The 26,378-nt window shown below is 47.9% G+C and overlaps 1 protein-coding gene across 7 annotated transcripts in view; it reads left to right on the forward strand.

Annotated features, from left to right (window-relative positions):
* The window catches only part of SLC25A48 (solute carrier family 25 member 48), a 245,147-nt gene that overhangs the window by 202,493 nt on the left and 16,276 nt on the right, over window positions 1-26,378 (forward strand). For 6 of the 7 annotated variants that reach the window (XM_064366346.1, XM_064366344.1, XM_064366347.1 and 3 more), the window contains 2 exons: window positions 7,978-8,049; window positions 10,053-10,311. In XM_064366346.1, coding sequence (XP_064222416.1) covers window positions 10,074-10,311 — 238 coding nt within the window. In that variant the 5' untranslated portion in view covers window positions 7,978-8,049; window positions 10,053-10,073. Of the gene's footprint in view, window positions 1-5,933; window positions 6,025-7,977; window positions 8,050-10,052; window positions 10,312-26,378 lie in introns of those variants that run through there. The other variant, XM_064366345.1, reaches the window with a different exon arrangement.

The following is a 26,378-nucleotide window of genomic DNA, read 5'->3' on the forward strand; positions in this document are numbered from 1 at the left end:
GGGATTATCCAACACCCTTGTTCTGGGATGTTCCCTAGAAGGGGAAGGGGCTGGTCTCAGATCAAACAACAAGTCAAAAACTGAGGTGTGAGATGCTGCAAAGGAGCAATCTTTCACCCCATCCCCACTCCTGCACCCGTTCCCTGTGGTGAGCAGGACTTAGAGCTATGCTCTGGGAACAGAGCCATAAATTGTGCCTCCTCACTGCTGACTGGCTTCCAGATCTGTTTCTAAAGCTTTGCCTGGATTGTGCACAGACAGGAGCCTCACAGGCCCTTTCAAATGGCTGCTGCAATGTCTATTCTCCCCATCTTGCTCCCTGTATGAAAATGGACCCTCTCCTCGGTCAGGGCTCATGCTCACGCTCTTCTTGACGGGAAGATCAGTCTACCTATTTTAAATATTTGAAGAAACACTTTAAGTAGTAAAGGGGGGTGTTTAGGGTCCCCAGGGGACATCCCAACGCAGGGGGATGGCAGGCAGGACCCAGTGCTGGGAGATGGGCACACAAAGTAGTGAGTGAAGCAGGCTTAGTCTACCCTCCTGCAATGGTACAATCTTCCCATTTTATACAGGAGAGAGTAAGGTGCAGAGCTCAGAAACCCGCCCCAGACCTTAGAGCTGGGCATTATAGTGCTGGATTCAAAGCTCCAAAGCAAACTTTACTTGCAGGCTTACCTAGGCTTTGAGGACTCAGGAGTGAGGGAGACAGGCAAGGAGACAGATACTTTTAGGGCCAGTGATAGATAATAATTAGAGAACACAACAGATATACAAAGCATTTCTGGACAGTGGTGGGTGCTAGGGGGACAATAACACAAGGTGATGGCAGAAACATTGATGAGGGGCTTCTGTATTTTGAAGAGTCATGGATGGCCTCTCTGCCAGGGAGGCAGCTAAGTTGAGACTCAAATGACACAAAGAGCCAGACACGCAGAACTGGGGTCAGAGTGCTGCTCGCAGAGGAATGAGCCAGTGCGAGGGCCCAAGGGTGGGAACAGGCTGCAATATACATTCTCCAGGAAAACAAAGAAGGCCAGTGTGTGTGTGGTGCACATAGTGAGCTGAGCAAGTGGGGTGGTGCAGGTGCTGGGAGAAGCCCGGGGAGAATGGGATTTCAGAGTGGGCTGGGGGCCTTGCTGCCTGCCTCCTGCCAGCCCTGCACACCCAGGCCCTGGGTCTTAGAGCCCACCAAGGAGGGCTGTGCAGCAAGTTCATGTTAGAAGTGGACTTACCAGCATCTCAAGGCTGAGCCATTGCCGCCCAGAGGTAGGGCCCATGTCTACCACTCCCCAGGGCTGTCCAGAGCCACGCCAGGTCCTCAGAAACTTTCCCACACTTGTGGTAGCTGCCCACTGAGCCCTCTTTACCCTCCATGAGAGCTGGCTGATTACCTTGCCCAGGCCTGGCTTCCCTAGTCTGTGGCCTCTGACTCTCCCCTGTTCAGAGTGCAGCTCAGTACAGAGCTGGGCACAGCCCCGCTGGGTGAGCACCTGCTGAATGAGTTGCCATCCCAGACCTTAGCCAAGTTCAAGGTGCCTGCTGCATACGTCTTCAGGACTGGGCCTTGGGGAGACTTGGAAGACTCAGATGTGCTCCTTAGTGTCTCCATGAGAGTGCTGATTGTTTCTGGCATTTCTCACCTCCCAAACTCACCTCTCATTCCCAGACTGTCTTCCCCAGGGCTCATTCAACAAACCAATCCATAACAATGGATCAGTGGGGAGGCAGCATGGCCGAGCCAGAAAGCATGGGCTTTGGAACCACACAGGCTCTGGGTATGAATCCTGTTTTTACCATTTCCTACTCACATAGCTTTCTATTAAACAAGATATGAATCCTTGCCTTACAGGGTCAGTATAAGATGATAAGCATTGTTTTTTGTACCCAGTTGGCATTCAAAATTTGTAGCTGCAATTTTTTTTTTTTTTTTGAGACAGTCTCACACTGTCCCCCAGGCTGTAGTACAGTGGTGTGATCTCAGCTCACTGCAGTCTCTGCCTCCTGGCTTCAAGCAATTCTCCTGCCTCAGCCTCCATAGTAGCTGGGATTACAGGTGTGCACCACCATGCCCAGCTAATATTTTTGTATTTTAATAGAGACGAGATTTCACCATGTTGGCCAGGATGGTCTCGATCTCCTGACCTCATGATCTGCCCGCCTTGGCCTCCCAAAGTGCTGGGATTACAGGCATGAACCACCACTCCCAGCCGGTAGCCGCTATTTTAATTAATATCATTCTATATATATTAAGTTTTGCTCAGTTACCACATCATGAGACAACGTCTAGCAAGATTTTAACCAAAATTGGAGAATGTGTTTCCAGTTCTCTGATTTAAATGATATTTATACATTTCTCTTTGGGGGTCAATGGGACACCTCAAAGATGGGCAAGCATTCTCCGAGTGGCATGCTTAGTCACTGATCTTAGAACTGTCGGCCACAGGCCTAGCATCTTGCCAAGGAAAAGGGCTGTTGTTTCTCTAGAACCCAGGCTGACTTCATATAAGTGAGTTGGTAACAAATCACTGTGGGGAGTGAGAGATTTAACAGTAAAAATTGAGAGTATGGATTAGTTTCCTTGGGCTGCTGTAACAAACATCCACAAACTGGGTGGCTGAAAACAATAGAAATTTGTTTCCTCACAGGTCAGGGAGCAGGAAGTCCAAAACCGAGGTGTTGGTGCCTTCTAGAGGCTCTGAGGGAAGATCTGCCACATGGTCCTGTGCCAGCTTCCAGTGCCGGCTGCAGTGCTTGGCATTCCTTGGACAGTGGCTCCTTAACTCCAGGCCCTGCCTATCTTCACAAGGCCTCCCCTCTGAGTCTCTGTGTGTTAAATATCCCTGTCCTTCCTAAGGACACTAGTCACTGGGTTTAGGGCAATTTATAGGCGTGGAGCTCCCTGGCCACAGTCACCTGAAAAGGCTGGGCTCTCTCCCTTCTCCACACTCTGCCTTGAAGCTTGGGAGGGAAGCCCTCCTGAGACATGGATTCCAGTCTTTGTTTGGCCTGAGTGCCCCTGTTGCACTCCAGAACACCCTCTTCCTTCCTTCTGACTCATGTTTTCTCTATGGACCCTGTCCACCAAGAAAGGGCCAGGCAAATCTGAATAACTGGAAATCCAGTCCTGGCCTTATCACCTACTCTCCTGTGACTGGGGCAGAGTGCTTAACCTTCCTGAGCCTTGGTTTCCTTGTCTGTAAAGTGGGCAAGTAGCATCTCCCTGGTGGGGCTGCCATGAAGATCGTTCAAAGAGCCATTGCATTGAGGATATAGCAATGAGCGAGATGCTGCTGCTATCATGAATACACAAGCTGGGCTGCGGGAGGCAGACAGTGACTTGCCTGGAGTCCCAGGACTCACCTGTGGAAGAACCTGGCTACAAGGGCCTATGCTGCTGACTCAGGTGAAAGGCTTCTTCCTGTGCCATGGGCTGCCTGGTCTTAGGTTGAGGAGGCAGGTCTGCTGCATATGTCTGATGCAGCATGGCTAAGTTTTCTAGTCAGGGCTTGGCTGCCTGTAAACCAGGGGTCCCCAGCCCCTATACCATGGACCAGTACCAGTCTGTGTCCTGTTAGGAACTGGGCCATGCAGCAGGAGGTAAGCGGTGAGCAAGCAAGCATTCCTGCCTGAGCTCTGCCTCCTGTCAGATCAGTGGCAGCATTAGATTCTCGTAGGAGCACAAACCCTATTATGAACTGTGCATGCGAGGGATCTAGGTTGCCTGCTCTTTATGAGAATCTAATGCCTGATGATCTGAGGTGGAACAGTTTCATCTTGAAACCATCACCCCACCCTGGACCATGGAAAAATTGTCTTCCACAAAACTGGTCCCTGGTACCAAAAAGGTTGGGGACCACTCTTGTAGACCATGGGGTCTGGACTGCAATGGACAGGCTTTGTGTGTGCGGGGGTGGGGATGTCTGCCTCCTTCTAATGAACATCCCATTGAGGCTTCTTGTATTGCTCCATCATGCTCCCCACCACTCCAGGCTGCCCCCTCACTACCCACTCCAGTCTGGGGCATGCATGTTGGCCCAGGACAGCTAGGGCACAGCCTGCTCTGCCAGGTCAGGGCCAGCCGGGCAGTGGCTCAGCTCCAAGCACTGAGGCTCCAGCTACCTCACCTCCTGGCACTGAACACTCATCCTCTTCTCCTTGGGTTTTCACCTCTGGGGTCCTGAGAGCTTCCAGTGGGAGGGAAACCATGAACTGGAGAGTATGAGCTCATAGCACCCCTGACATGAAGCTCATAGTTTTGGGCTAAATATTGCCTGCAGGGCCATGATCTTCAAGCTGTATCTGCTTCATGCACAGAACCCAGGCCTCCCGTTCTCTATAAGGACCAAAGAAAGTGTCAGAGAACTGAGAAAATACTATGTAAGAAGAAAAGTATAGAATCAAAATTAATGCTGCACTAAATGTTTACAAAATATAACCGCATGTTAAATAGTCAAATGGAAATCAACTTTCGTGGAGGTCTATGTGGATGATATTAATATGGGATGTACATTAAATATGTACAGTTATACTAATTTATCTTGCTTGATACAATATGAGCAGGTTTACAAAAGTGAAAGAGTCCCATATCTAAGCAAGTCTTAAAATGGCCTTGAGTCTACATAACCAGGAAGGGCGAGAAAGATAATGGCAAACCCATCAATTCTCTAGGCCCAAAATGAGGGCTCTGGGCTCCTCAAATATGGATATATTTTCCCTAATAACTAAAAACACTGAAATTGGGCTAGGGAACCAAGCTCTCTTCTCTCTTGCCTTTCATAGGTATTCACTGAGCACCTATTATATACCTAACCCTATGTTTAGGACAGAGAACTCAACTCTCAGGGAAATCACACCTAGTCAAGAGCTTGGGCTGGACTTCTTTTGGTCTCAGTAGGCTAGAGGTTGGTGGAATAGCAGCCCCTGGGGTCCTGTAAAGTGAAAGTCCTGGGGATGAGCCAAAGGAGGGAGCCAGGTTCCTGGGGAAACTTGTGTGAGGCAGTGTGGTTGACTGAATAATGGTCCCCAGACGTGCCCACGTCCTCATCTCTGGAACCTGTGAATGTCGTCTCATATGGCAAAAGAAAACTTTGCAGGTATGATTAAGTTAAGGATCTCAATGGGAGGATGATCCTGGATTATCAGGGAGGTTCTTAAATGTAATTACAAGTGTCCTTATAACAGAGAGGTGGAGGGAGATTTAGATTTCTTCCTATAGAAGAGGAAGCAAACAATGTGATGACAACAGAAGCAGGGAGAGAAGAGGAGCTGTGATGCTGGGACATGGCTCCAGGAAAGAGGGTGAACTCCAAAAGCTGGGGGAAACAAAGAAACAGATTTTCCCTGAGAGCCTCCCGAGAGAGTGCTGCCCTGCCAGCGCCCTGGTCTTAGCCCACTGAGACCATTTCAGATTTCTGGTCTTAGAACTGTGAGAAAATGCATTCATGCTGCTTTAAACCATGGAGTTTGTGGTAATTTGTTAAGTAGCAACAGGAAGCTAATGCAAGGAGTCAGCTGTGTTCATCTGTAAGATGGCACCAGTACTTGTGCCTTAGAGCACCTGTGTGATTTCGTGGGATCAGTTTTATATGGTGGCCAGTATGCAGTTGGTGCACACTAAATGTCATCTCCTGCTGTCACTGGGTCCCTAGAGACTTGGACTTTGCTGCTGGCCTCAGTGCCAGCCTCCCCGAGTGCTCAGCATGCCTGACAGACCTTTGGCTCCATGGCTTTGAAATTATTCTGTGATCCAGGTTTGGCTCTTGGGTTGAGTTCCTTCATGTATTATTGGCTTGAGTCACTCAACCACTCAATTTTCTTAGCGGGAACTTGATTACTTGTTGCAGGGGGTGGGGTGGCAGTCAACTATTCTGTGGATTCACTTTCCAGGGAGAGCCCTGGGAGACTGTTGGACCTCATGCCAGCCTTACATGGGGCACAGAGAGAGACCTGCACCCCTCCACCACCTCCTAAGTTGCCACCTGGCCCAAGTCATTGTCCTAGTTGTGGACATCCCACTCCAAGGTAGGCCTTTGTGGTTCTGCTTAACAAGAAGAACTTGAAGGCCAGGTTCTCATCTCACTGCATCTGCCAGGAGTCTCCACCACTCAATTTAAAACTAGCTTTTCCTCCTCATCACCCAGCTCTTCTTGTCCTTGGTTTTCTTCCATAGCACTTGTCTTCCTCTAAAATACGTATATACTTGGGAATTTTTTTTTTATTGACCATCTTTTCTGACTCCACCAGGTTGTAAGTTCCATGAGGGCAGAGACTCTGGTTTCTTTATTGCCGAATTCCCTGAGATTGGAATTGTGCCTCCAATAAAATAGGCCCCGAACAAATACTGGTTGAGTGAGTCGATAAACACACTTCTCTGGTTATGAAAGTAAAACTTATGAGCAGGGTGATAATATTTCCTATATTTTTCCTTTGGCTACGTATGTTTATAAAACTGTTTAAATGGGTGCTTCTCAAACTCTTGGCCATGCTATTAGCCATGATCATGGACTCAGGGGAGGAACATGGTGAGAGCGAAGGTGAGTTCAATGAGGCTTTAGCCTTACATGTGATGCTAATTTTGTTGTCGTCATCGAGAGAATGTATTTCCCTATGAGTTTAGCTTACATTAGTTTTAAACTATGTAAGCTAAAAATAATGAAAGTCGCATCTGCTATTGCAGGAAAGTTGGAAAATGCAGGAAAGCTCCACATTGCCTGTGGTGTTCACCTCTGAGATCACCATTTTAACTCTACGTACTCTTCCTGGGCCTCCTCCATTTGTCTCCAGAGCTGAGCTCAGGCGGTTTGTGTGAGGAGCTAGCCTGATTTTCTGGGTCTCAGTCCCTCGCTGCATACTGGATTCTGTGGGGACGGGCCAGTATCTCCTCCTTGGTCATCTCACGGCTCCTTCATGCACAGGCATGGCATGCTGTGCATGCTGACAAAGTGTTTTGATGGAAAATTATAGGCTCTAGGGATTCCTAAAAGAAGTGGAATCCTCTGAGGCCAGGGCAGGGGTACTCTAGACACTTAGGTGGGCTTACTCAGACCCTCTGTGCCTGTCAGCTGCTACCCCTGGTCACCAACGCCAGCCTCCATCAGAGGCCACCACACCTTAGCTATGCAGTCCTTGTTCAGTCACTGCAAAGGCGCCACTGCGCTGGGGCTGTGCCCTGCCCTGGAGATGAGAGGAAAGTAAGACAGGCGTTCCTACCCTAGTTGGGTGATCCAACATAAACCCTACATAATCAAACACATAGGACCATGGCGACATATCCACTCAGTCCTAAAAGATGAGCAGGAGCTGGAGGAAGAGCCTTCCAGAAGTTGGGAACAGAAGTGGCAGTGGGCTGGAGGCAGAAAAGAATTGCGGCTCCAGGATCCGGGGACATGCAGCTTATGCAGGGCCTGGGAGAGGAGAAGACACATGGGGTGAGAGGCAGGTGCCTCCCAGGCTCAGGGAGAGTAGGGAATGTCTCCTACATTTGATGGGAGGCCACTGGAGGCTTCATTGACCTTGAAAAAGATCAGTCTGCCTGTTGCATAGAGAGAAATGGAGGAAGTGACAGAGAAGCAGGAGGCCAGGGAGGGCTTCAGGCCATGGGATAGTGTTTCTAGGGGCAAGAAGAGCAGGTCTCCCCCAAAGCTATTTTGCAGGGTGGAGTGACAGACAGCAGATAGAGTTCCAGTTTAGCTTTGTGTACTCAAGAGGTGGGGATCATAAAATGATTCGGCACAACTAGTTGGCCTTTGCCATTCTCTCAGCAAAGCGGGCTTCTCTGTATTAAGCGAGTCTGAAAGGGACATTAGAGGGAGGCAGTGCAAGCCGGGGATGGAGCACCAGCCTAGCCAGAACTGAAACCCAGACCCTTTGCTGGCAGGCTTCACTATGAGCAGGGCCTTTCCCTCTGGGCATCTTTGGAGCAGTGGGGCTATGAATGATCTCTGAGCTGGCACATGCCCTTTCCTCTCTCCACAGACTCGCCTGCAGGCCGGCGTCGGCTACGGGAATACCCTCAGCTGCATCCGCACAGTGTACAGGAGGGAGAGTGTAAGTGCCCCTTGGGTGGGTGGAGTGATGCCTGCCTGGGCCCCCACAGGCTGGGATCGGGGCCACAGCCCCATACCAGTATGCAAGCGGGGGCCTCCCATTCTGATCACACTCGGCTTGATTTTGCCTACTTCATCTCACACCACACGTAGAATATTACATGTTACCTAAACTCACCCCTGCCATCTACCGCAGCATAACTGAGGAAAAACTCCGGTGTTGTGTAACCTCTATGGAGAAATCCTGAAGAATTTGGAGCCCCAGTGTGGAAAATTCCGGCAAAAATAAGGTGATCGCTCAGTTTTTCACAAAGGAACGACTGACTGGTAAACTGTGTGCTGACAGACCTCCCTTTATTGGGCCTGGTGGGAGCCAGGCGTGTCTAAGCCCAGACACCAGAGTTTACCTGCGCCCAGGTCGCTTGAGAGCATGTGACCCAAGATGTTCCTTTTCCAAAGGGAAAACTGAATGATACTTTGTAGAAAATGCATCAGGTTCCCTTCTTGAGAATCAGTATGTGCTTCAGGAAGACTTTCTGAGGTCCCTCTTAGTGAGATTTAGAATAAATTTTTGAATTTTGAACGGAATGACCTGATTTAAAGAAACCGTCAGGTGGAGCCCTGTAACAGCCCTCTGACTTTTCTCTAAGTCCCTGGAAATGTGGCCCCACTGTAGCCATTATCTCCACCGGGCTCCATTCTAACAAGTGCCCTGGGGCTCAGAAGCCTCTTGCAAGTACCTAGAGTTTTCCCACCGGTGAAGGGTGTTGCTGTAACTCTCTTGATCGGCTGCTTTAAAACTGGGGCGAGCACTGCAAGCCTGGCACTTGGTGTTCCTGGGTAATGCTGTGGGATTCCATAGTCCCCTGAAAGCGGCTGTTGATTCTCTTTTTGGCACATGTTCCCAAAAGTGTCTGCCAGCTTGCGTCCCAGCTCCGGGGTTTTGGTGTGGATTGCGATGGTTTCTTTGAGACATAGTGGCTCATGGCTAAGCCACTTCCCAAGTAATTTGAAGGGTCTTATGATGGAAGAAGAACACGAAGCAGGATGTGCTCACACGTGTGTGTGCATACATGTGTGTATATATGCACATGTGTGTGCATGTGCAGGTGTGTGTGAGGCATCGTGTCTCTGGCAGTGCGTGCAGTGAGGACTAGTGTGTTTGTGTGCAGCCTGGAGTCTGCACAATGGCTTCCCAGTACTTTCTCACTTTTGGCATGCATGTACTGCCCTGACTCCTCCAGGGGCCTGTGGAATTTTCCTGTTTTCCTCGTCACATCTGTGGTGTTCATCAAGAATGCCATGTGGAAGGGAAGGGCAACGAGCCTGCAGCACCCCTCCTCAGCCTCCTGCAGCCTGTGTGTACATCCTGTGTCCTTATGTGGACCCTCCAGCCACTGCTGTCAGGAGACACCCCTGCTCATGGGCACCCATCTACAGGCTGGCGCAGGCTCCCCTCGGGGGGTCTGGAGAACCTGTCTACACCACAGGCTTAGCATACCGCCTATGTTGTAACTGCCTGTCAGTTTGTCTGTTCCACACCCCACTTTCTCCAGACTATAAATTCAGTGAGGGTGGAGGCCGTTTCTTTTTTATGGTTGCTCCCCAGGGCCTGGCCCCTGGTGAGTACTTAGAGAATGTTTTTGTTGTGGCAAATGAGGAGGGTATGCATGGTGCTTGGCCAGCCCACTGCCCCTAAGGGCTCCTCAGGCTCCCCCTCGGTCACAGCCTGACTTCTTTCCAGCCCAAGATCACTGCCCCTCCCACCGCATGCATGCCATGTGTGGGTTCCAGGCCGGGACACCACCCACAGGAAACAAAGCAGGCTGCAGAAGCCAGGCTGTCCTCAGGGCAAGAATGCCTGCCAACTGTCGCATCAGCACCTCTTCCTGTCTCTTCACTGATACACGGGCAGATGTGTCCTGTGGTGTCCCCCGCCACCCTGCAGGCTCTGCGACGGCAGCCTCCAGTCCTCACGCCTCTTCCTACTGGGTTTCACTGCAGGTGTTCGGCTTCTTCAAGGGCATGTCCTTCCCCCTTGCCAGCATTGCTGTCTACAACTCTGTGGTATTTGGGGTCTTCAGTAACACGCAGCGGTTCCTCAGCCAGCACCGCTGCCGGGAGCCCGAGGCCAGTCCTCCCCACACGCTCTCGGACCTGCTTCTGGCCAGCATGGTGGCCGGCGTGGTCTCTGTCGGGCTAGGCGGGCCCGTGGACCTCATCAAGATCCGGCTGCAGATGCAGACACAACCGTTTCGTGACGGTAAGCGGCCAGGGGAACAGAGGCTGGTGTCTGGGACCTGTGGCTCTTTCCTGGTTTGTGGCATCTGGGACAGACATGATTGTTAAAATCCTTTTATTGAGCAAAGCATCTACCTTGTCATGTAGTAGTCCCTTATTACAGGCATACCTCGGAGAGGTGGGTTCAGTTCCAGATCACTACATTAAAACAAATATCACAATAAAACTCATATGAACATTTTGGTTTTCCAATGCATTTAAAGTTATGTTTAGGCTATACTATAGTCAAAGTGTGCAATGGCATTATGCTTAAAAATATACATACCTTAATTTAAAAATACTTCAGTGCTAAAAATTACTGACAATTATCTGAGTGTTCACTGAGTCGTAATCTTTCTGCTAGTGGAGGGTCTTGCCTCCATGTTGACGGCTGCTGACTGTTTGGGGCTGTGGTTGCTGAAGGTTGGGGTAGGCTATGGCAATTTCTTAAAAGAAGACAACTATGAAGTTTGCCACATCCACTGACTCTTCCTTTCACAAAAGATTTCTCTGTAGCCTGAGATGCTGTTTGATGGCATTTTACCCCTAGTAGAAATTCTTTCAAAATTGGAGTCAATCCTCTCTAACCCTGCTGCTTCTTTATCAGCTATTTATGGAATATTCTAAATCCTTTGTTGTCATTTTAACAATGTTCACAGAATCATTACCACTAGTAGATTCCATCTTAATAATGACTTTCTTTTTCATCCAAGGTGTGCTTTTATTACTATTTAATCTGAAGCAGTAACTGTCACTGATTAAGTATTTGATATGTGCCAGGTACTCGCTAGGACCTTTGCATATGTTCTCACAATTCATCTTGTAACAATTCTGTGAGGCAGGTGCTGTTATCTCCATTTTACAGATGAGAAAACAGCCTCCCAGAGGTTAAGATACTTACTCAAGAACACACGATTAGCAACTGGTGAGTGAGAGCCAGCTCTGTGATTTGCAGTACTCAGTGCAAAATGCTAGAGCCCCTTATTCAAAAATTATGCCATATTTTACAGTGGCAACAGCAAAGCATTAAGCTAAACATGGTGCCTGTGTGAACACACTGGTCTCATCCCCATGAAACTAGCCCAAGCTGAGTTGGGACTCATACACAAGTATGTCCCATCCAAAAGCCCAGAGTCCTGACCTCACGTGGCCCTCACGTGGCCCACGCGCCAGGAAGTGCAGCAGGTGAGACCTTGCTCCTGAAGACCCCTCTCCTGGCGTTACCTGGCCCTTGCCTGCCCTTCAGCCCTTCCCTTTCCCATTAGAGCTCCACTTCTTGGTGTGTGATGTAGCCATCTCTGCACCATGAGCCTCATCTCCCATTCCTCCTCTCTGGGAAAGAGTTTTCTGCATCTTTCCTGGTAGTGGTTTTGCCAAAGGAGGGTGGAAAGAGCAGGAAGGCACTTCCTGTGTAGAGCAGAGAAAGTGCTGGCTCTAGAGGAAGGACAGGCTTGCGGTGGTAGGAGACTTTTTCAGTACCTTGAGGTACTTTGATTCTCAGCTCTACCACTCAGTTCCCTGTCTCCACAGGTTAGATACTGCTTCTTCCTGAGCCTCACACTCCTTTTCTGTATAATGGAAGAGCTGGACCCAAAGTCCTTTCCTGTCACCTCGGATAGCTGATGGGGCTGACAGTCTCCAGCTTGATTCTTGGCCCTTGTGGAGAAGACCCCTCTCCCTGGCAGCCTTCTGAGTAGCCTGTGTGACCCCTCTGCCCAGGGAGGCTGGGGTTCAGCATATATCACAGTCAGAGCCCCAGCAGTTCACTCAGGAGCATCCCAGCCTAGCACCCCCTACCCTAGCCCCGGAGCTGCTCAGGACAGGGTCTGCACATGCTCCGAGAATGGTGCTGCTGCTCCTTGCTGGGTGCATGGAGGGGTTGAGGCTCTGCTGCTGCAAGGCTATGTGTCACATGCCCCAAGGCCTATGGTTAGTACAGCACATGGGAGATGCAGGAAAACAAATGGGGCCATCAGGGAGACACAGGGCAGGAGATCTCCACCTTCATCTTCAGCATATCGAGTCATGTCTTGGTATAATTTAATTTGATCCAAAGGTGGCACCTCCAAGGAATGTTTGAATTTTGCTGATCTGTCCATCCCAGAGGCCTAAGCAAAGATGTAGAGGAATAGAGGCGGTTGTGAGCAGGCTGAGAACCCAGGCATCTGGGCCCCTGTGCTGGCTGTTTGCTTTATCCTGACTACTTCAGAAAAGCTTGCCTTAGTTTCAAGGGGAAAGGAAATCTTCATATGTCTTCAAATTGTTCGGGGTTCAGCTGTTGGAAGAGGCTCAGCAATGAGGCTCCTTGGCTGCTGGGAGCAGCCCCACCTCCTTTACCACCTGGCGCCTTGTCCCTGGAAGGGGAAGAAATGGAGGTAGGTTTGCAAGCGTCTGCTTGCAAGTATCTGTTGGAGGCCCTCAGCCAGCCAGGACACCAAGGGAGGTGTTTCCCAAGAAATACTTCCCTTAAGAAGGCTGGGACATTTGAAGGCAAATTTATTGGTGTGGTTTCTTGACAGCGTTTTGTTCTATCCTCTGTCCTGCCCGCCTTCACCCCCAGCTTGCCCTGTACAGCATGCTAGAATGGTGTCATACCAGGCCCTGAGTGATGGGGGTCCTGAGGCCAGGCTAGAAGCATTTGGAGACTGGAGGAAGAATGAGAGGCAGCCAGGGGAGTGGCTGGACCCAAGCATGGCCTCCAAGCAAGGTGCACAGCTCCTGGACAGTGTTAGGGAGCCGAGCAGCCACCATTACCAGCTGCCAGTGTGACATGCTCACTGTGTGCCAGATGCCACGTGAGGTACTGTCCACCCGTCACCTTCTTTAATATCCACCATGACAGCATGAGGCAGATATGATTGCCATCTCTGTTCATTTATCTGAAAAACGATAATTATGTACCTACCAGGTGCCAGGCACAGGGCTGTGTGCCGAGAATGCAGTGGTGAACAAAAGACCGCATCCTGTCCCTCTTACAGTGCCACATCCAGCTGAGAGCCAGAGAGGAACTGGGTTTCTACAAACCATCATGGTAGGGAAGTAGAATGGGCTCTCAGGCTGGGGTCAAGGAGGGCTTGGGAGCAGTGTGGGAGAAGGGCTGGGAGGAGAGCCTGGAGGTCAGGGCTGTGCACCTGCCCAGGTAGTGCTGAGGGCCACTCAGGCCTGCCTTGCCTAGGCATGGGAGCCTGGGACATGGCCTACGTGGGGCCCTTCAGATCTCCCATCCATGAAGTCCAGATCCTTCCAGGGCCCTGTCTCCTGGGTAAGCCTCCGAGCAGTGAGAACACAGGGACCCTGTCCCTCCACTGTGGGAGCCACTGACACATCTCAGGATGAGTAAGGTGCCCTGAACCTCCCGTATGGCAATCTGCCCATGGCCTGTGGCCTCAGGTTCTTCATTGTCTGTGGTGCCAGAAGGAAACCGGTTCTCAGAAGGAAGCCCCCAAGGCAGCAACAGAAAATGAGCATGTTTGTTCTGTTGTTCCCTGTGTGCCAGGAGACTGACCTTTTGGGAGCATGGAGAAGGCTCTCAGTAAGAGGCATGGCTGGCTTCTGTAGGCACATGTTTCTCAGCCCTGCAAAGCTTTGAGCCATTAGAACCTGGAATCGTGGGCTTGGCACAAAGAGCAAAGGCAAAAGCAAAGATGGTTCACTGAGTGAGTGGAGGGAGGGTGGAAGCCAAGATTGGAGGATTCTGCCATGCCCCACAGATCACAGGTTCTGTGATCTGGGCTAAATGAGAATAGTCTTGGCAGTAGTGGCTGAGTAGCCAGTGTTTACTGAACCCTAATTGTATGCCAGGCACTATGCTAGGAGCTTTGCATGTGTTTAATCTTCACAAATTCCTGGGCATTTACTAAGGGGAGACTGAGGCACAGCGGGGTTTCATACCCTGATATCCCTCCCATAGTGGGAGGTGGAGGAGGTCTGATTCGGAGCCACTGATGCCATCTCTGCTTTTGCCCCCAGGATTTGTGGCAGCTGTGGTTATGATAATGTTGATAACATTGGGCCAACCTGGGCCTTTGCACAAAACCATCATGCACACAAGTAGCTTCAAACTTTAGGGAGAAGTGGGCTGGGAGCATGTCTCCAAAATGACATTGTCAAACTAATGGGCGTAACTTGTGGGTTCCAAGGGATGGGTGTGAATTCTGAGGCATCGGGCTGCCCCCTCTGGTCTCCCTTGCCCTCAGCTGCTTGGAGGAAGGACTTTGGTGACAGCAGGTGCTGGACAGGATCAACTACTGGGGAAGGGAAGGGAGGCTGACAGAGAGTCACCAGGCAGTGTTTTCTGCCAGGAATCCCTCCAGAAAATGAGAAGGAATGTGGTTTTCTTTCACTTGTTCCTCAGGAACCCTCTAGGCTAAAGATAGAAAACTCAGAGACTCATCAGGAGTGGGAGCTAACATACGTGTAACCTCCTAAGTTAGTCCATTCTGTTGCTGCTAATAAAGTCATACCTGAGACTTGGTAATTTATAAAGAAAAGAGATTTAATTGACTCACAGTTCCACATGGCTGGGGAGGCCTCACAATATGGCAGAAGGTGAAGGAGGAGCAAAGTCACATCTTACATGGCAGCAGGCAAGAGAGCACATGCTGGGGAGCTCCCCTTTACAAAACCATCAGACCTCTTGAGACTTATTCACTATCATGAGCCCAGCATGGGAAAGACCCACCCCCATGATTCAATTACCTCCCACCAGGTCCCTCCCATGACACATGGGAATTATGGGAGCTATAATTCAAGATGGTATTTGGGTGGAGACACAGCCAAATCATATCACCTCCCATGGCATTGCAGTAAATGCAGAGTTTATTTAACACAAGACTGGCCATGCCATGTGGGAGATGGAGTTATTCCTCAAATCAATCTCATAGAAGGCTCATAGGTTAGGGCTTTTTCAAAGGTGGTTTGGGGGCAAGGATGGGGATGGCTAGGCAATGGGTGCTTGATGCTGATTGGTTGGCATGCAATTATAGAGGTGTGGGAAATGGTCCTCCTGTGCCTGTTGCTTCTAGGTGGGGCCGCAGGAGCAGGGTGAGTGGGTCTAGGAGCAGGACTGGTGAGTTGGCGCCACTGGTGTCAGACATGCAAAAAGACTGAAAAGATACCTCAAAGGGCCAATCTTAGGTTTTACAATACTGATTACTCCTACAGTGATATTATCAGCAGGAGTAACTGGGGAAGTTTCATATCTTGTGACATCCAAAATAATGACTGGCAATCCTTTATGTCTACTTCATAGCAGAATTCAGTCTCCTCTCCTCCCTCTAGCCTGTTGTTCTCTCTTACTTTTAGGGAAGGGCTGTTATCATTTAAAGTATAAACTAAATGTCTGGCAAAGTTAGCTCAGCCTAAGCCAAGGAATAGTTAAGGCAGCTTGAAGGATAAAGGCAAAATGGGGGTTGGCGAGACAGATTGTCCCCACTGCCATAATTTTCTCATTGATCTAATTTTTGCGAAGGCAGTTTCATAAGTGAGCAGAGGTGTCTGGGGAAGTGAATCCTCTCCCACTTTTCTTGAGACCGCAGCACTCTTAACCTGTGTTTCATTTTTCCTGTGTTTTCAATCTCTTGATTGAAATGTGGACATAGAACGTATTTCATCTTCTGCCTCATTCTGCTATTAGAAAAGCAGTAGTTCAAGCCCCATGTGTCAGCTTCAGTGTCTGAGATGCAGTTGGGAGTGGTGGAGACTGCAGCGAGCTGGGCCCACATCCTGTCCAAGGGAGTGCCCACAGCCCCACTTTACCTGACTGTTGCTGTGTGGCCTGATGTGCCGGATCCTCTGATTTTTAAGAGAAGGCAAAAAGCTAGATTTTTACGTGAGATATTTTGGTTGGAATGGTCATGTAATTCAATTAGAAACATACAGAACACCATATAGCCCAAGGCTGTGTGAATTGGATAGAATGGAGCTGGGGCTGGCTGCAGTCTTGTGGTCTGTGCCCTGGGTCAGGCCCAATCTGTGTGTTGACTATGCTGATGTGGGCATTGCCAGGCAGCCTTGGGCAGGGCTTCTGGGAATGCTCGGGTTTTGTGGTTCTGCCTCTGGATTGCCAATTCACTTCCAGGATTATCCTATGTCATATGAGAGACAGCACTCACATACTAAAGCCAGGTGACAAGAGACTTCTGGCTGCTTTGCTTTGGGACATATGACAGGTGGACTGGGGGCCATATTGAGGTGAGAGCCCAGCTCAAGTGGTTGGAGGATTGGCAGATATACATCCAGTGAGCCCTTCCTGATTGTCTGGATCCCAACCATGGATCACCAACCGTGGTGATCCATGGTTGAAAATCTGTAAGCTACAGAACATTGACAGTAGGGGTAGAAAGCACCCATACATGCAATTACAACCACTGGTAACACATTAATGTTTCTTTTGTTATTCTATGTTCATAGATTAAAGATTTTAAGAAGCTGTGATCATGCTATATGGACAATTTCATGTTCTGTTTTTAACTCAACATTATAACAGAAACATTAACCATGGTATTAAAATAGCATATAAAATTATTTTAAGTAGATGGGCAATATTTAAAATGGATGTGCACTAGTCCATCAAATACACACACACACACACACACTCTCTCTCTCTCTCTCTCTGTAAGAGTCTATATAGTATGGTAAGAATTCAGCTTCCAGAATTATACTACCTGCTTCTAATTCTACTTCCACAAAACCCAAGAAAGCCTGGACAACTCACCTAATGTCACTGAGCCTCAGTTTCCTCATTTGCAAAGCAGGCATCATCATAGTAGCTACTTTATAACTGGGATGCAATGAAATGTATTTTACATGAAGACCTTAGCACCATGCCTGGCATAAAGAAAATGTGAAATAAATGTTAGCTGTTAGTAAATGTATTATTTAACCATCTTCCTACTGGTGAATATTTAAGTTGTTTATAGTTTTTCCTCTTTTAAAAATGGTGATGTGATCATCAAATATGTTCATAAAGAGTTCTCTTCATTTAGGTTATTTCCCTAAATGTGTGGGCTCTTTGATTCATGAGTGGGTCAAGGGGTGTGGCCATTTTTAACATTCTTGGTACATATTGTGAAATTGTTATCCAGAAGGGCTTTACCAAATTATATAAGCGGCTGCTTACATTTAAAGGGAATTTCCATTTGACATTGACTACCATTGTACAATAACCGGTAGTTATGCCCCGTGTAAATGCTTCCAAATTAACAGAGGTATTCTCCTGGGGCCTCTGCCACTCACTGGCTTGCGTTCAGTTGGACAGCAAGGCACCTGTGAAAAAACCCTTCCTTTTAAAATCACTGCCCTTTGCATGGGCATGAACCTGAGCTAGAAGTCAGGGCTGTGGCCCTGCAGACCAATAGTCCCTCTGCTGCCTGAACTATGTCCTTCCTAAAAGTTGATGGCTGATGGCACTCACTTCTCCCCCATCTGGGAGTGTTTAGATCTGTGTTTCCATTAAAAGCCTAATTAATGTGCAGATCACAAAGCCCTCAACATAACGGGAGGTCAGAGTTGGGATGATCAGGGGAAGACTGAACATTAACTCTGTGCTCACTATCCTAGCCATTGCACCAGGCCCAACGGGAGGCAAGGGGCTGAGTGTTACACCTGTTTGAATTCACTGTAAATCATTCATTCACAAGCATTCCTGAACTCCTGCTCTGAGCCAGGCACAACAGGTAAAGAAGTGTTGGAAGCCCCGGCCTTTGGGGTGCCTACGGTCTGGTGGGGAGCCAGGTGTGTGCTTCAATGAGGAAGGCCTCATGAAAGGCTTTGGAACCCCTGACTCTGGCTTGGTGGATCAGGAAGCCTCCAGAAAGGAAGTGGCTGTTGATCCGGTCTTTTACTTCTGCATAGGATTTAGAGATGGGGACATGGGATGGAGGAGTGTTTTAATACTGAGGGAATGACAGGGGAAGATTTAGTGGCAGGAAAATTCAGGCATGTGGTGGAATGAGGGAGCCTTTGGTTAGCACAGACAAGCAATGCAGGGACGGTGGGGGGTTTGGAAGATGAGAAGTAAGTTGGGAAGAGCTTGGATTTCTTTGCAGAGGATGGGTTTAGATTATATTCAGCAGGCAATAAAGCACTTTGGACACCAGAATGATGCAACCAGAGTTGTGTTGGAGAAGATGAAACTGGCCTCTGGAAGGGGTGGAAAGTGGTGGGAATTGTAGAAGTGGGTAGATTGATTTGAAGGCTGCAGCCACAGACGTAGAGCCTTTGGCTTGGGAACAGAGACAGGTGGCAGATCCAGAGGCACTGGTGCTTTAGAAGCAGAAGGCCGAGCATGAGGCATAAGCAGGAGAGAGGAAAGTGTCAAAAATGACTGAAGACCCCAAAGCTGGATGACAATGAGACAAGTGGAACCTCCCACACAGGGAATTAAGTAGCAAATGAAACATCTAAGAAGGTTCTTGGCACGGAGCAGGTAATCAATCAGTGCTTACCATTGCTGCTGCTGGAGGGGCAGGCTTGAGTGAGAAAAGCATGAGTGTGGCCTGGTCTGTGTCATGTGAGGTGCCTGTGGGACTACATCTGGAGGCGTCAGGGCTGCAGGTAGAGGCAGAAGTGCAATAGGCATAGAAGTGACAGTTGAGGTCGTGACATTAGATGTGAACACCAAGAGAGCTGCAAATAAGGTAGAAGATGGCAGCAAAGAGAAGACTTAGTGAAGGAATTTGGGAAGGAGCAGAGAGTTGCAATAACACTAGTAACTGCAGTTAAAATTATCGAGCTCATACTGTGTATTGAGCTATACCATGTTAATGCCCATTCCATTATCATCACAGCAACCCTATGAAATAGCCTCATTTATCATCTTTATTTTACAGGTGGGAGAGCCAAGGCTGGATTGCATAGCTATCCCATGGGGAGGCAGGGAATTACACCCCCAGCCCGTGCAACCCTAACACCCCTAGAAACCGAGTCCTGAGAAATTGGTGTTACTGAAGTAGGAGGAAGTGGAGTGTGGAGGGGAAAAGTGCTGAAGTTGAGGTGATGATGGGGACACAGACAGAGGGCAATGGAGAAGGAAAGGTGTTCTTTTCCAAGTTGGGAGAGGAGAAGAAAGTAAAAATGCAGAGAGATTCTTGAGGGCAAGTGGGAGGAAGTTAGGGCGTTGATGTCAGAAGGTCTGCCTCCATCACACTGAAGACAATCCCGATAGAAAGGAATCAGAGTGTGGCCAGGATCTGAGGTGAAGAAGGTCCTAATTTCTGGACATGCCAAGAGGAGACAAGCTGAGCTGGATGGTAGCAGCAGAGAGGGCCAGCTGAGGGGTGGGTCTCAGCAGGTGAGAACACAAAGCCATCTGAGCCCAAGAATCTGCATGCTACAGAATAAGGCAAAAACATTTCTCGTTTCCCTGAATCCTCAGAGATGCCTGGCTGGGAGGTCACCAGCTGTACCCCTGAGTGCATCCATTTGTCTCTTTAGCCATGTGGTTTTGCTGCTACATTGAAGATGTGTGGCAACCAAGGAAAATATTCTTCTCCAGGGGAGTTGACCTTGCGAAGGAGCAGCAGATATTCCAAGACTTTCCCAGTACAGGGCAGGGGTTATTGATGTTGAGATCCGTGAAGGTACACACAACCCTTGAAGAAGAAAGCTTATGTAGAAAGGCAGGAACCCTTGAAGCATGAAAAGGGACACAAAAACCTGAAGACAACCCAGGCCTGTATAGCCTGGGCCTTCTCAAGTAAGCTGTGGGTTGCCAATAGCAAGTGAGGGCTGGAGCAATGGCAGCCCGGTAGTGGAGGGAGGAGGTTTGTGGAGAGGCCAAGCATATAGCCATGCAGTTCCAAAGAAGTTTTTGCTCTGAGCAGTTTGACTAGTTTGAGCCCTTTAAACAGTTTGTCTTTTTCTAACGGTTGTCCCACATGGTTATCAGACATTAATGATAGTGAATAATAACAAACCATTGTACAAATTACATACATTGGTGACACGTTTCTCTAAAGCAATTGACAATAGCAAATACTGTCTTGATTTCCGGACTTGACACCAATATTGGTCATTCTTGGCTCTATGTGAGCATGAGTGATCTCCCACAGTCAGCCTGGCTGCAGGCCACAGCTGCCTGAAGCTGGCAGGTCCAGCACTTTCAGAATCCAGAGTCAAATAAGGACAGAGTAATAAAAATAGGAATGAGAACTATTCGCCTTGCGTAAAGGGCATTTGCACGACATGCATTTCAGTAAAGTACATTTGTCAACATTCCCTTTTCATGTTCATAAAAGCCAGATGAGGTGGGCAGGCCACTTATTCTCCCCCTTTCAGAGATGATGAAGAAACTGAGGCCCAATGAGATTGAATCTCTTGCATGGGGTAGTACAGTAAATAGCAACTGAACAGGAATGCTAATCCAGGGCTCTTTCTATGAAAGCATCTGCCTATCTTGGGCCTCTCAGGTCGTGAGGAAACTGCTGGACTCTTAGAAACAGGAACTAGGTAGGAGCTTCCCAGCTGGTACTATCCTAGGAAGTGATTATGAGGGGTTCACCAGCCTGCTCAAGCTCAAACCCAAACTGAGGATGTTATAGCCAGCCTGTCTGCTGGAGGATGTGTAGCCATGTTACTGGATGCTTCCATCACATCTAAGCAGTGCTGTAGGTGGAACCCTGATTTCAGAATTTCCTTTAATAGCTAAAACCTCTGACCCAAGGATCAGTCAGGGCTAGCCTTTTGATGAATGCTAAGGGTGTGAACCTTGGGAGTGCTGAGACCTGCCTAAGTCAGGTACTCCATTGTCCACCGAGTAGATGCTGAGGTATGCATGGGACGTGGGCCACAGTGTGTGATTCCTGTCATCAGGAAATTGACTGCCACACGAAGGGCAAGACAGCAGGCTCAGAAAACAGCAGCAACCGAGCCAAGCCATACTAGGGGGCACAGCCTCCAGCGTGGGCTGTGGACCCCTTTTTCTAAGAGTGCTGTGTTAATATGGAAAATGTGGTCCAACCCATCAAATAGCAGCTGTATTTTTAAGTGTTCATGGATTAAGAAAGCAAATATGGCCAGAAGCTACTGTGGATTACTAATATGTTTAAGTAAAATGTTATTGTGTTACCTGCGATAGCAACTATGCATATGAGAGAAATAAGCATATATGTATGTATGAGATATTGTAGGAGTTCTGTGAGTGCATAATGCTCATAGATTCTGGTGCCTTGAAATGACTTCCTGCTCTCAGTTCCCATTGAGAGCCCACTGGCTGAAACTTACTGGACACAGAACCCTCGTGAAAACCTGCACATCCCTGACTAGTGACTACACAGCAGAGGAGGCTGGGAGCACGTTCCCTTCCAGAGAGTGGCCAGGTTTTGTGCTCCTGAGGGCCAGCCCTGCTCCCCTCAGTGGCCGGCCATTGTGTTCCTGCTGGCCTTACTGTTTCCAAGGTCATGGCCCATTGAAGACATTGAATAGCATTGACTGAGAAAGGGGAAGAAGTGGAACATCTTTGTGTTTGTGTGTGAGGAAGGCACAGTGACGTCCTGTAGCTGGGTCCCTGGGTTCTGGAAGAGGGGCAATAGTGGCAACTGGTGTCTCCAGTCTGTGTCCAGCCCAGCTCAGCCCTTTTGAAGTTGAATGTCCCCTAAGAGGTGGCTGTGTTGGTACCTGTTAGGATTGCCCAAATCTGGACCTACAATCCCCTCAAAAATCAAACTCCCTGCAGAGGCATCTACCTTCTAAGGGACCTCCCAGGCCAAGCAGGAGGCCAGCAGCAGGCCCCCAGCAAGGCACTAGCACTTCACAGAGAGCTGCAGAGCTAGATAGCCACAGCCTGGGTTTAGATGTGCTGGCCAGGACTGAGCTGGGCAAGGCAGGAGGCCTGGGCCCTCCTCCACTTCTTGGGGCAGGGGGTTGCTATTTTCATTGACTTTGAACATCTTGCCAGCCTTGGTTACATAGGTGCAGGGGGCCTGACATGCCTTAATTAAAGTGGGGAAAACAAAGGAAACCACACGCATCCTGAGTTTTTGAGGTACATAATCCATATCTATCCTAGTAAAAGGTAGTATGCCCTTGATCTAAACAGGCAGCATGAGACGGTCTCAAATGCAAAGCGCTCATGATTAAAAAACATCCAAATTTGATTAATGTTTTTATCCTCATTACAGAATAAAAAATTCTCATTGGAGAAATTAGGTACATTTCACTTGAGAAGAAAATATTCCTAATGCCAATCCTTTCACATACACATGTACACCCTGAAGGTGCAGGGACCGTGGGCTGGGAGACGGTGGTTCCCTGTGAGTAGATGCTGAGTCCCAATCCAGCAACTCATAGTCTTCCTCAGGTTCCTTGGACAAAGGACATACAAGTTCACAGATCTCAGTTGTGCATATTTCCAAGACTGACCTTCTAGTAACTTTCCAAATCAGCTTTTAAGAGTCATCAGCATTTGGTTTTCACAAACTAAAATTGGTCCCCTGATGTAGTTACCAAGAACTCTGATGCAGCGTTTTCCTGAGGCTGTCTGTCAAGGCTCCAGGCAACCCCTGGCTTCACCACCCCCACAAGCTAGAGAGAGCACCTGGCACTGCATGGGCCACTGGTAGAGATTTCTGCTGTTTTCCAGAAGAAGGCTCTTCTGTTTATTCATCAGCAGGGCTACCTTGCATTGGTCATAGTTTTCCACAGCTCCTACTATTGCTGTTGAATTGAAAATCGGTATTACTGTAAGTGCATCATCATGTTAGGTTTGCGTGACTTTGGGCCTCACCAATGGAGGTCGTATGATGCATTTTTATCTCAGGTATATTTATATTTAAAATTATAGTAACTACCTTTGATGACATTCTGTTCTGTGGACCCAGTAGGAATCATCCATCCCACTATTGCTAGTGCTAGTGCTGATGGACTTGTAAGTTACAACCACTGCCCCGGAGAAAGGTTGCTTCCCAATGAGTGACATCTCATGATATCACAGAGTTCTTGTATCTTGAAAATCAAGAGAGGATGGATAGGCTGTGGAATCTCTCCTCTCCCTAACTGGGCTGTGAACAAAACAGTTTATTTCAAGTATAAGAAGTTACTTCCACTGTAGAGTATGGTGACATAGGTGAATGCAATTGTAAAAACTCATCAATCGTGCACTTGAGAGCTTTACCTTTTATTGAATACAAAGTATAGCTCAATTAAAAAACAAACTGATAAAAACAAGCATAAGAGGGCAGAGGAGAACACGGTCTCTTGAGAGAGAGACTTAAGAATGGGGAGGAGGTCCAGCCAAGAATGCATGACCACAATGTAATAAGAAAATGTCATACAAACCCCGAATCAGGAAAGCTCTATTAGCAAGCAAAGGGGTCGTATACTCTTAAAAAATGTCAGTGTCACAAGAAACAAGGAAAGGTTGCAAAGGAGAAATGCTGTAAAGGGCATCATGAAGATCAAATGACAATTCGATTATAGATGGTATATTAAAGTATTGTCAGCGTAGCTATACGAAGCTGGTAACTGTGCTACGGCTATGTAACACAACATCCCCATTCTTAGGAAATGTGCTTCAACGTATTTAGTGGTAAAGGCCCATGAATATGTAACTCACCCAGAAATAGTTTAGAGAGTAAAGTTATGTATGAATGTGTAAAAATGTATGTATATGTATACACACACATACACACAAATTCCCTGTTGTTTACCTTGGGAAGAAAAGAAGAAAAAGGATAGGTTTGGTTCTTGCTTGAGTCTTATTGCCAAAGTCAGTTCAAGGTTTGAAGGTGTTTTTCCAACAGCTGTACCTCCAAACAAACCCATTGCCATCAGGATCCCCTCTTTCAATCAGTAACTCCTGAAAGCCACATCATACCCATAGCTGATTCATGAAAACCTTGACTCCTGGTCAGGTCACTGTTACCCGGAAATGAATGGGGCTCAGGCAAAGTTTAAACGCTAGGACAAGTACATCAATTCAGTTGAATTGAACACAAACGACTGAGTGAGAAGGGAGGGAAGTGAAGAGAGTGGGAGAGAGAATGCACAAACCACACGCAAATGAGCAAAGAGGTTAGCAATAGATACATCTAAGTAAACGGTACATATGGGCCACATTCTTTATACTATTTTGCCTGTTATACTTATTTTGCAAATTTGGAATTATCTTGAAATAAAAAGTGTTTTCAAAAAAAATTGGGAATGAAGGAGGTAGAATTCCAAGAGCTTCACAGTATTAACTTGGGTCAGTGTGGAGCTGTGTCAGTATCCTCATGATGGGAGTCACCGTGGTAATTACGCTGCACTAAAAGTCCTAAATGGGTAATTCCAAAGCAATAAAAGCCAGATTGCTTATGTGGCAAACCTGGGAGAAAGAGAGAGAATTTCCTTATTGCTTATCCTGCAGAGAAAAGGAAAACAGGACAGGATTTTTGTTGACAAGGCCGGTTGGGGGTTTGGTGAGTGTTTTCCCAACATCTGCACTTTCAAACAAGCAGATTGTTATCAAGATCCTCTCTTTCAATCAGTAACTCCTGAAAGCCACTATTTACCCATAGTTGAATCATGAAAACCTTGACTCCTGGATGAAGTCAGTGTTACTTAGAGATGAAAGCAGTTCAGGTAAAGTTTATACATTGGGACAATGACATATATTCTGCCCAGATGACCCAGGCAGTAGCACCATGGGTTTGGAAGAGGAAGGGGTCCCTAGTGATCTCTCAGTGTGCTTTCAAAGGCCATCATGTCTGATCTTGCCCCTCAAGGTGGACACCACCCTAGCTCACCTCCTAGGGGATCCACTGTGGAAGAAGTTGGCTCTATCTCCTGCCCACACTAAAGTTGGCCTAATGCAGATAGCAGGAATTTACTCCCTTCCCCACTCACAGATGGAAAATACAGCTTGACTTTGTTCAAACACACTTACACAGATACCTCCCCCTCTACCTCACCTGCTTCTGGGATGAGTTAAAGTACAGATTGTACTTCATTCTCCAATCTCTAGACTGTGGGGTCATGAAGCAGAATGCTCCTAACTTTTCCTCTGATAAAGATAGACTCTTTGGGGGGACTTGGATGAATGAAAGCTGTCTGCCTGTTTGCCAGCATGTGTAAAGCCAAACTGGAACACTGTACAGGGAATTAAACTCAGGCGGCAAAATAGGCTTGGGTCACAGACACACTTCATTCTATTCTTTCCTGGTCATGTCATGTTATGTTACTTCCTGGAGAAGGGAAAGTCAAGAACAAGAGCCTACTTTATCTGCACTGGGCCTGCAAGGTCTGTCTGGCTATGAGTCAAAGCCTCAGAGCAGAGAAGGATCTGTAGCAGAGAAGACAAGCATCAGAGAGGGAGATGGGTGGCAAATGAGAGAGACGCAGAGTCTCTGCTGGAGACATAAATAACCCCTGATCTGCCAGCATAGACCCCTGAGGTTAGACAGGAAGATAGCAGCCCTAGGTCCCAGGACTTTGAGGGGCCAAGAGCCTCAGTGCTGCCCTACAACTGTTTAGGGCACAGCCTGGCCAGGGCTGTAGTGAGTCAGTGAGAATATACCCAGCCCTCCAGCCTGTGGGTCCTGCCGCCAGTTCACGTCAGCAAACTTTGTCTCAGTTGATAACTTATTGAGCCCCTACAATGTTCAAGGCACTGTGCTGAACACTGCACATGTGTTACTTTGTTTGCACTCAGGACAACCTATCCATCTTTTAACGATAAGGAAACGGGCTGAAAATGCTGACCTGCCAAGGTAAATTTCGAAATAATTTTAATGAAATTATAAATATTATAGATTTTGAATTTTATACATAATTTATAAATTATTTTTAATAAGTGGTAGAGCTAGGATTTACAGCCGGGACAGTCTGGCTCCAAATCTCATGTACATTTTTGCCCCACCACACTGTGCATAAATAAGTGTGTACACATACACACACACACACACAGAGCATGTTGGATTTTCTAGCTTCAAAAAAGAATTTGGTGTGCGTGTCATAACTGATTCTTGGCATTCTGTAGTCACATCTGCTTAGAAAGAAGTAGTGATGTTGGCCTAAAGTAACTGGGGCTCTATCACGTGGCTGAGATTGTCCCCAGTCTGGTTGTGTATGTTG

The sequence above is a fragment of the Aotus nancymaae genome, unplaced genomic scaffold, assembly GCF_030222135.1.
Source record: "Aotus nancymaae isolate 86718 unplaced genomic scaffold, 86718_ANA_hifiasm-v0.15.2.pri h1tg000064l_1, whole genome shotgun sequence".
Taxonomy (NCBI): domain Eukaryota; kingdom Metazoa; phylum Chordata; class Mammalia; order Primates; family Aotidae; genus Aotus; species Aotus nancymaae.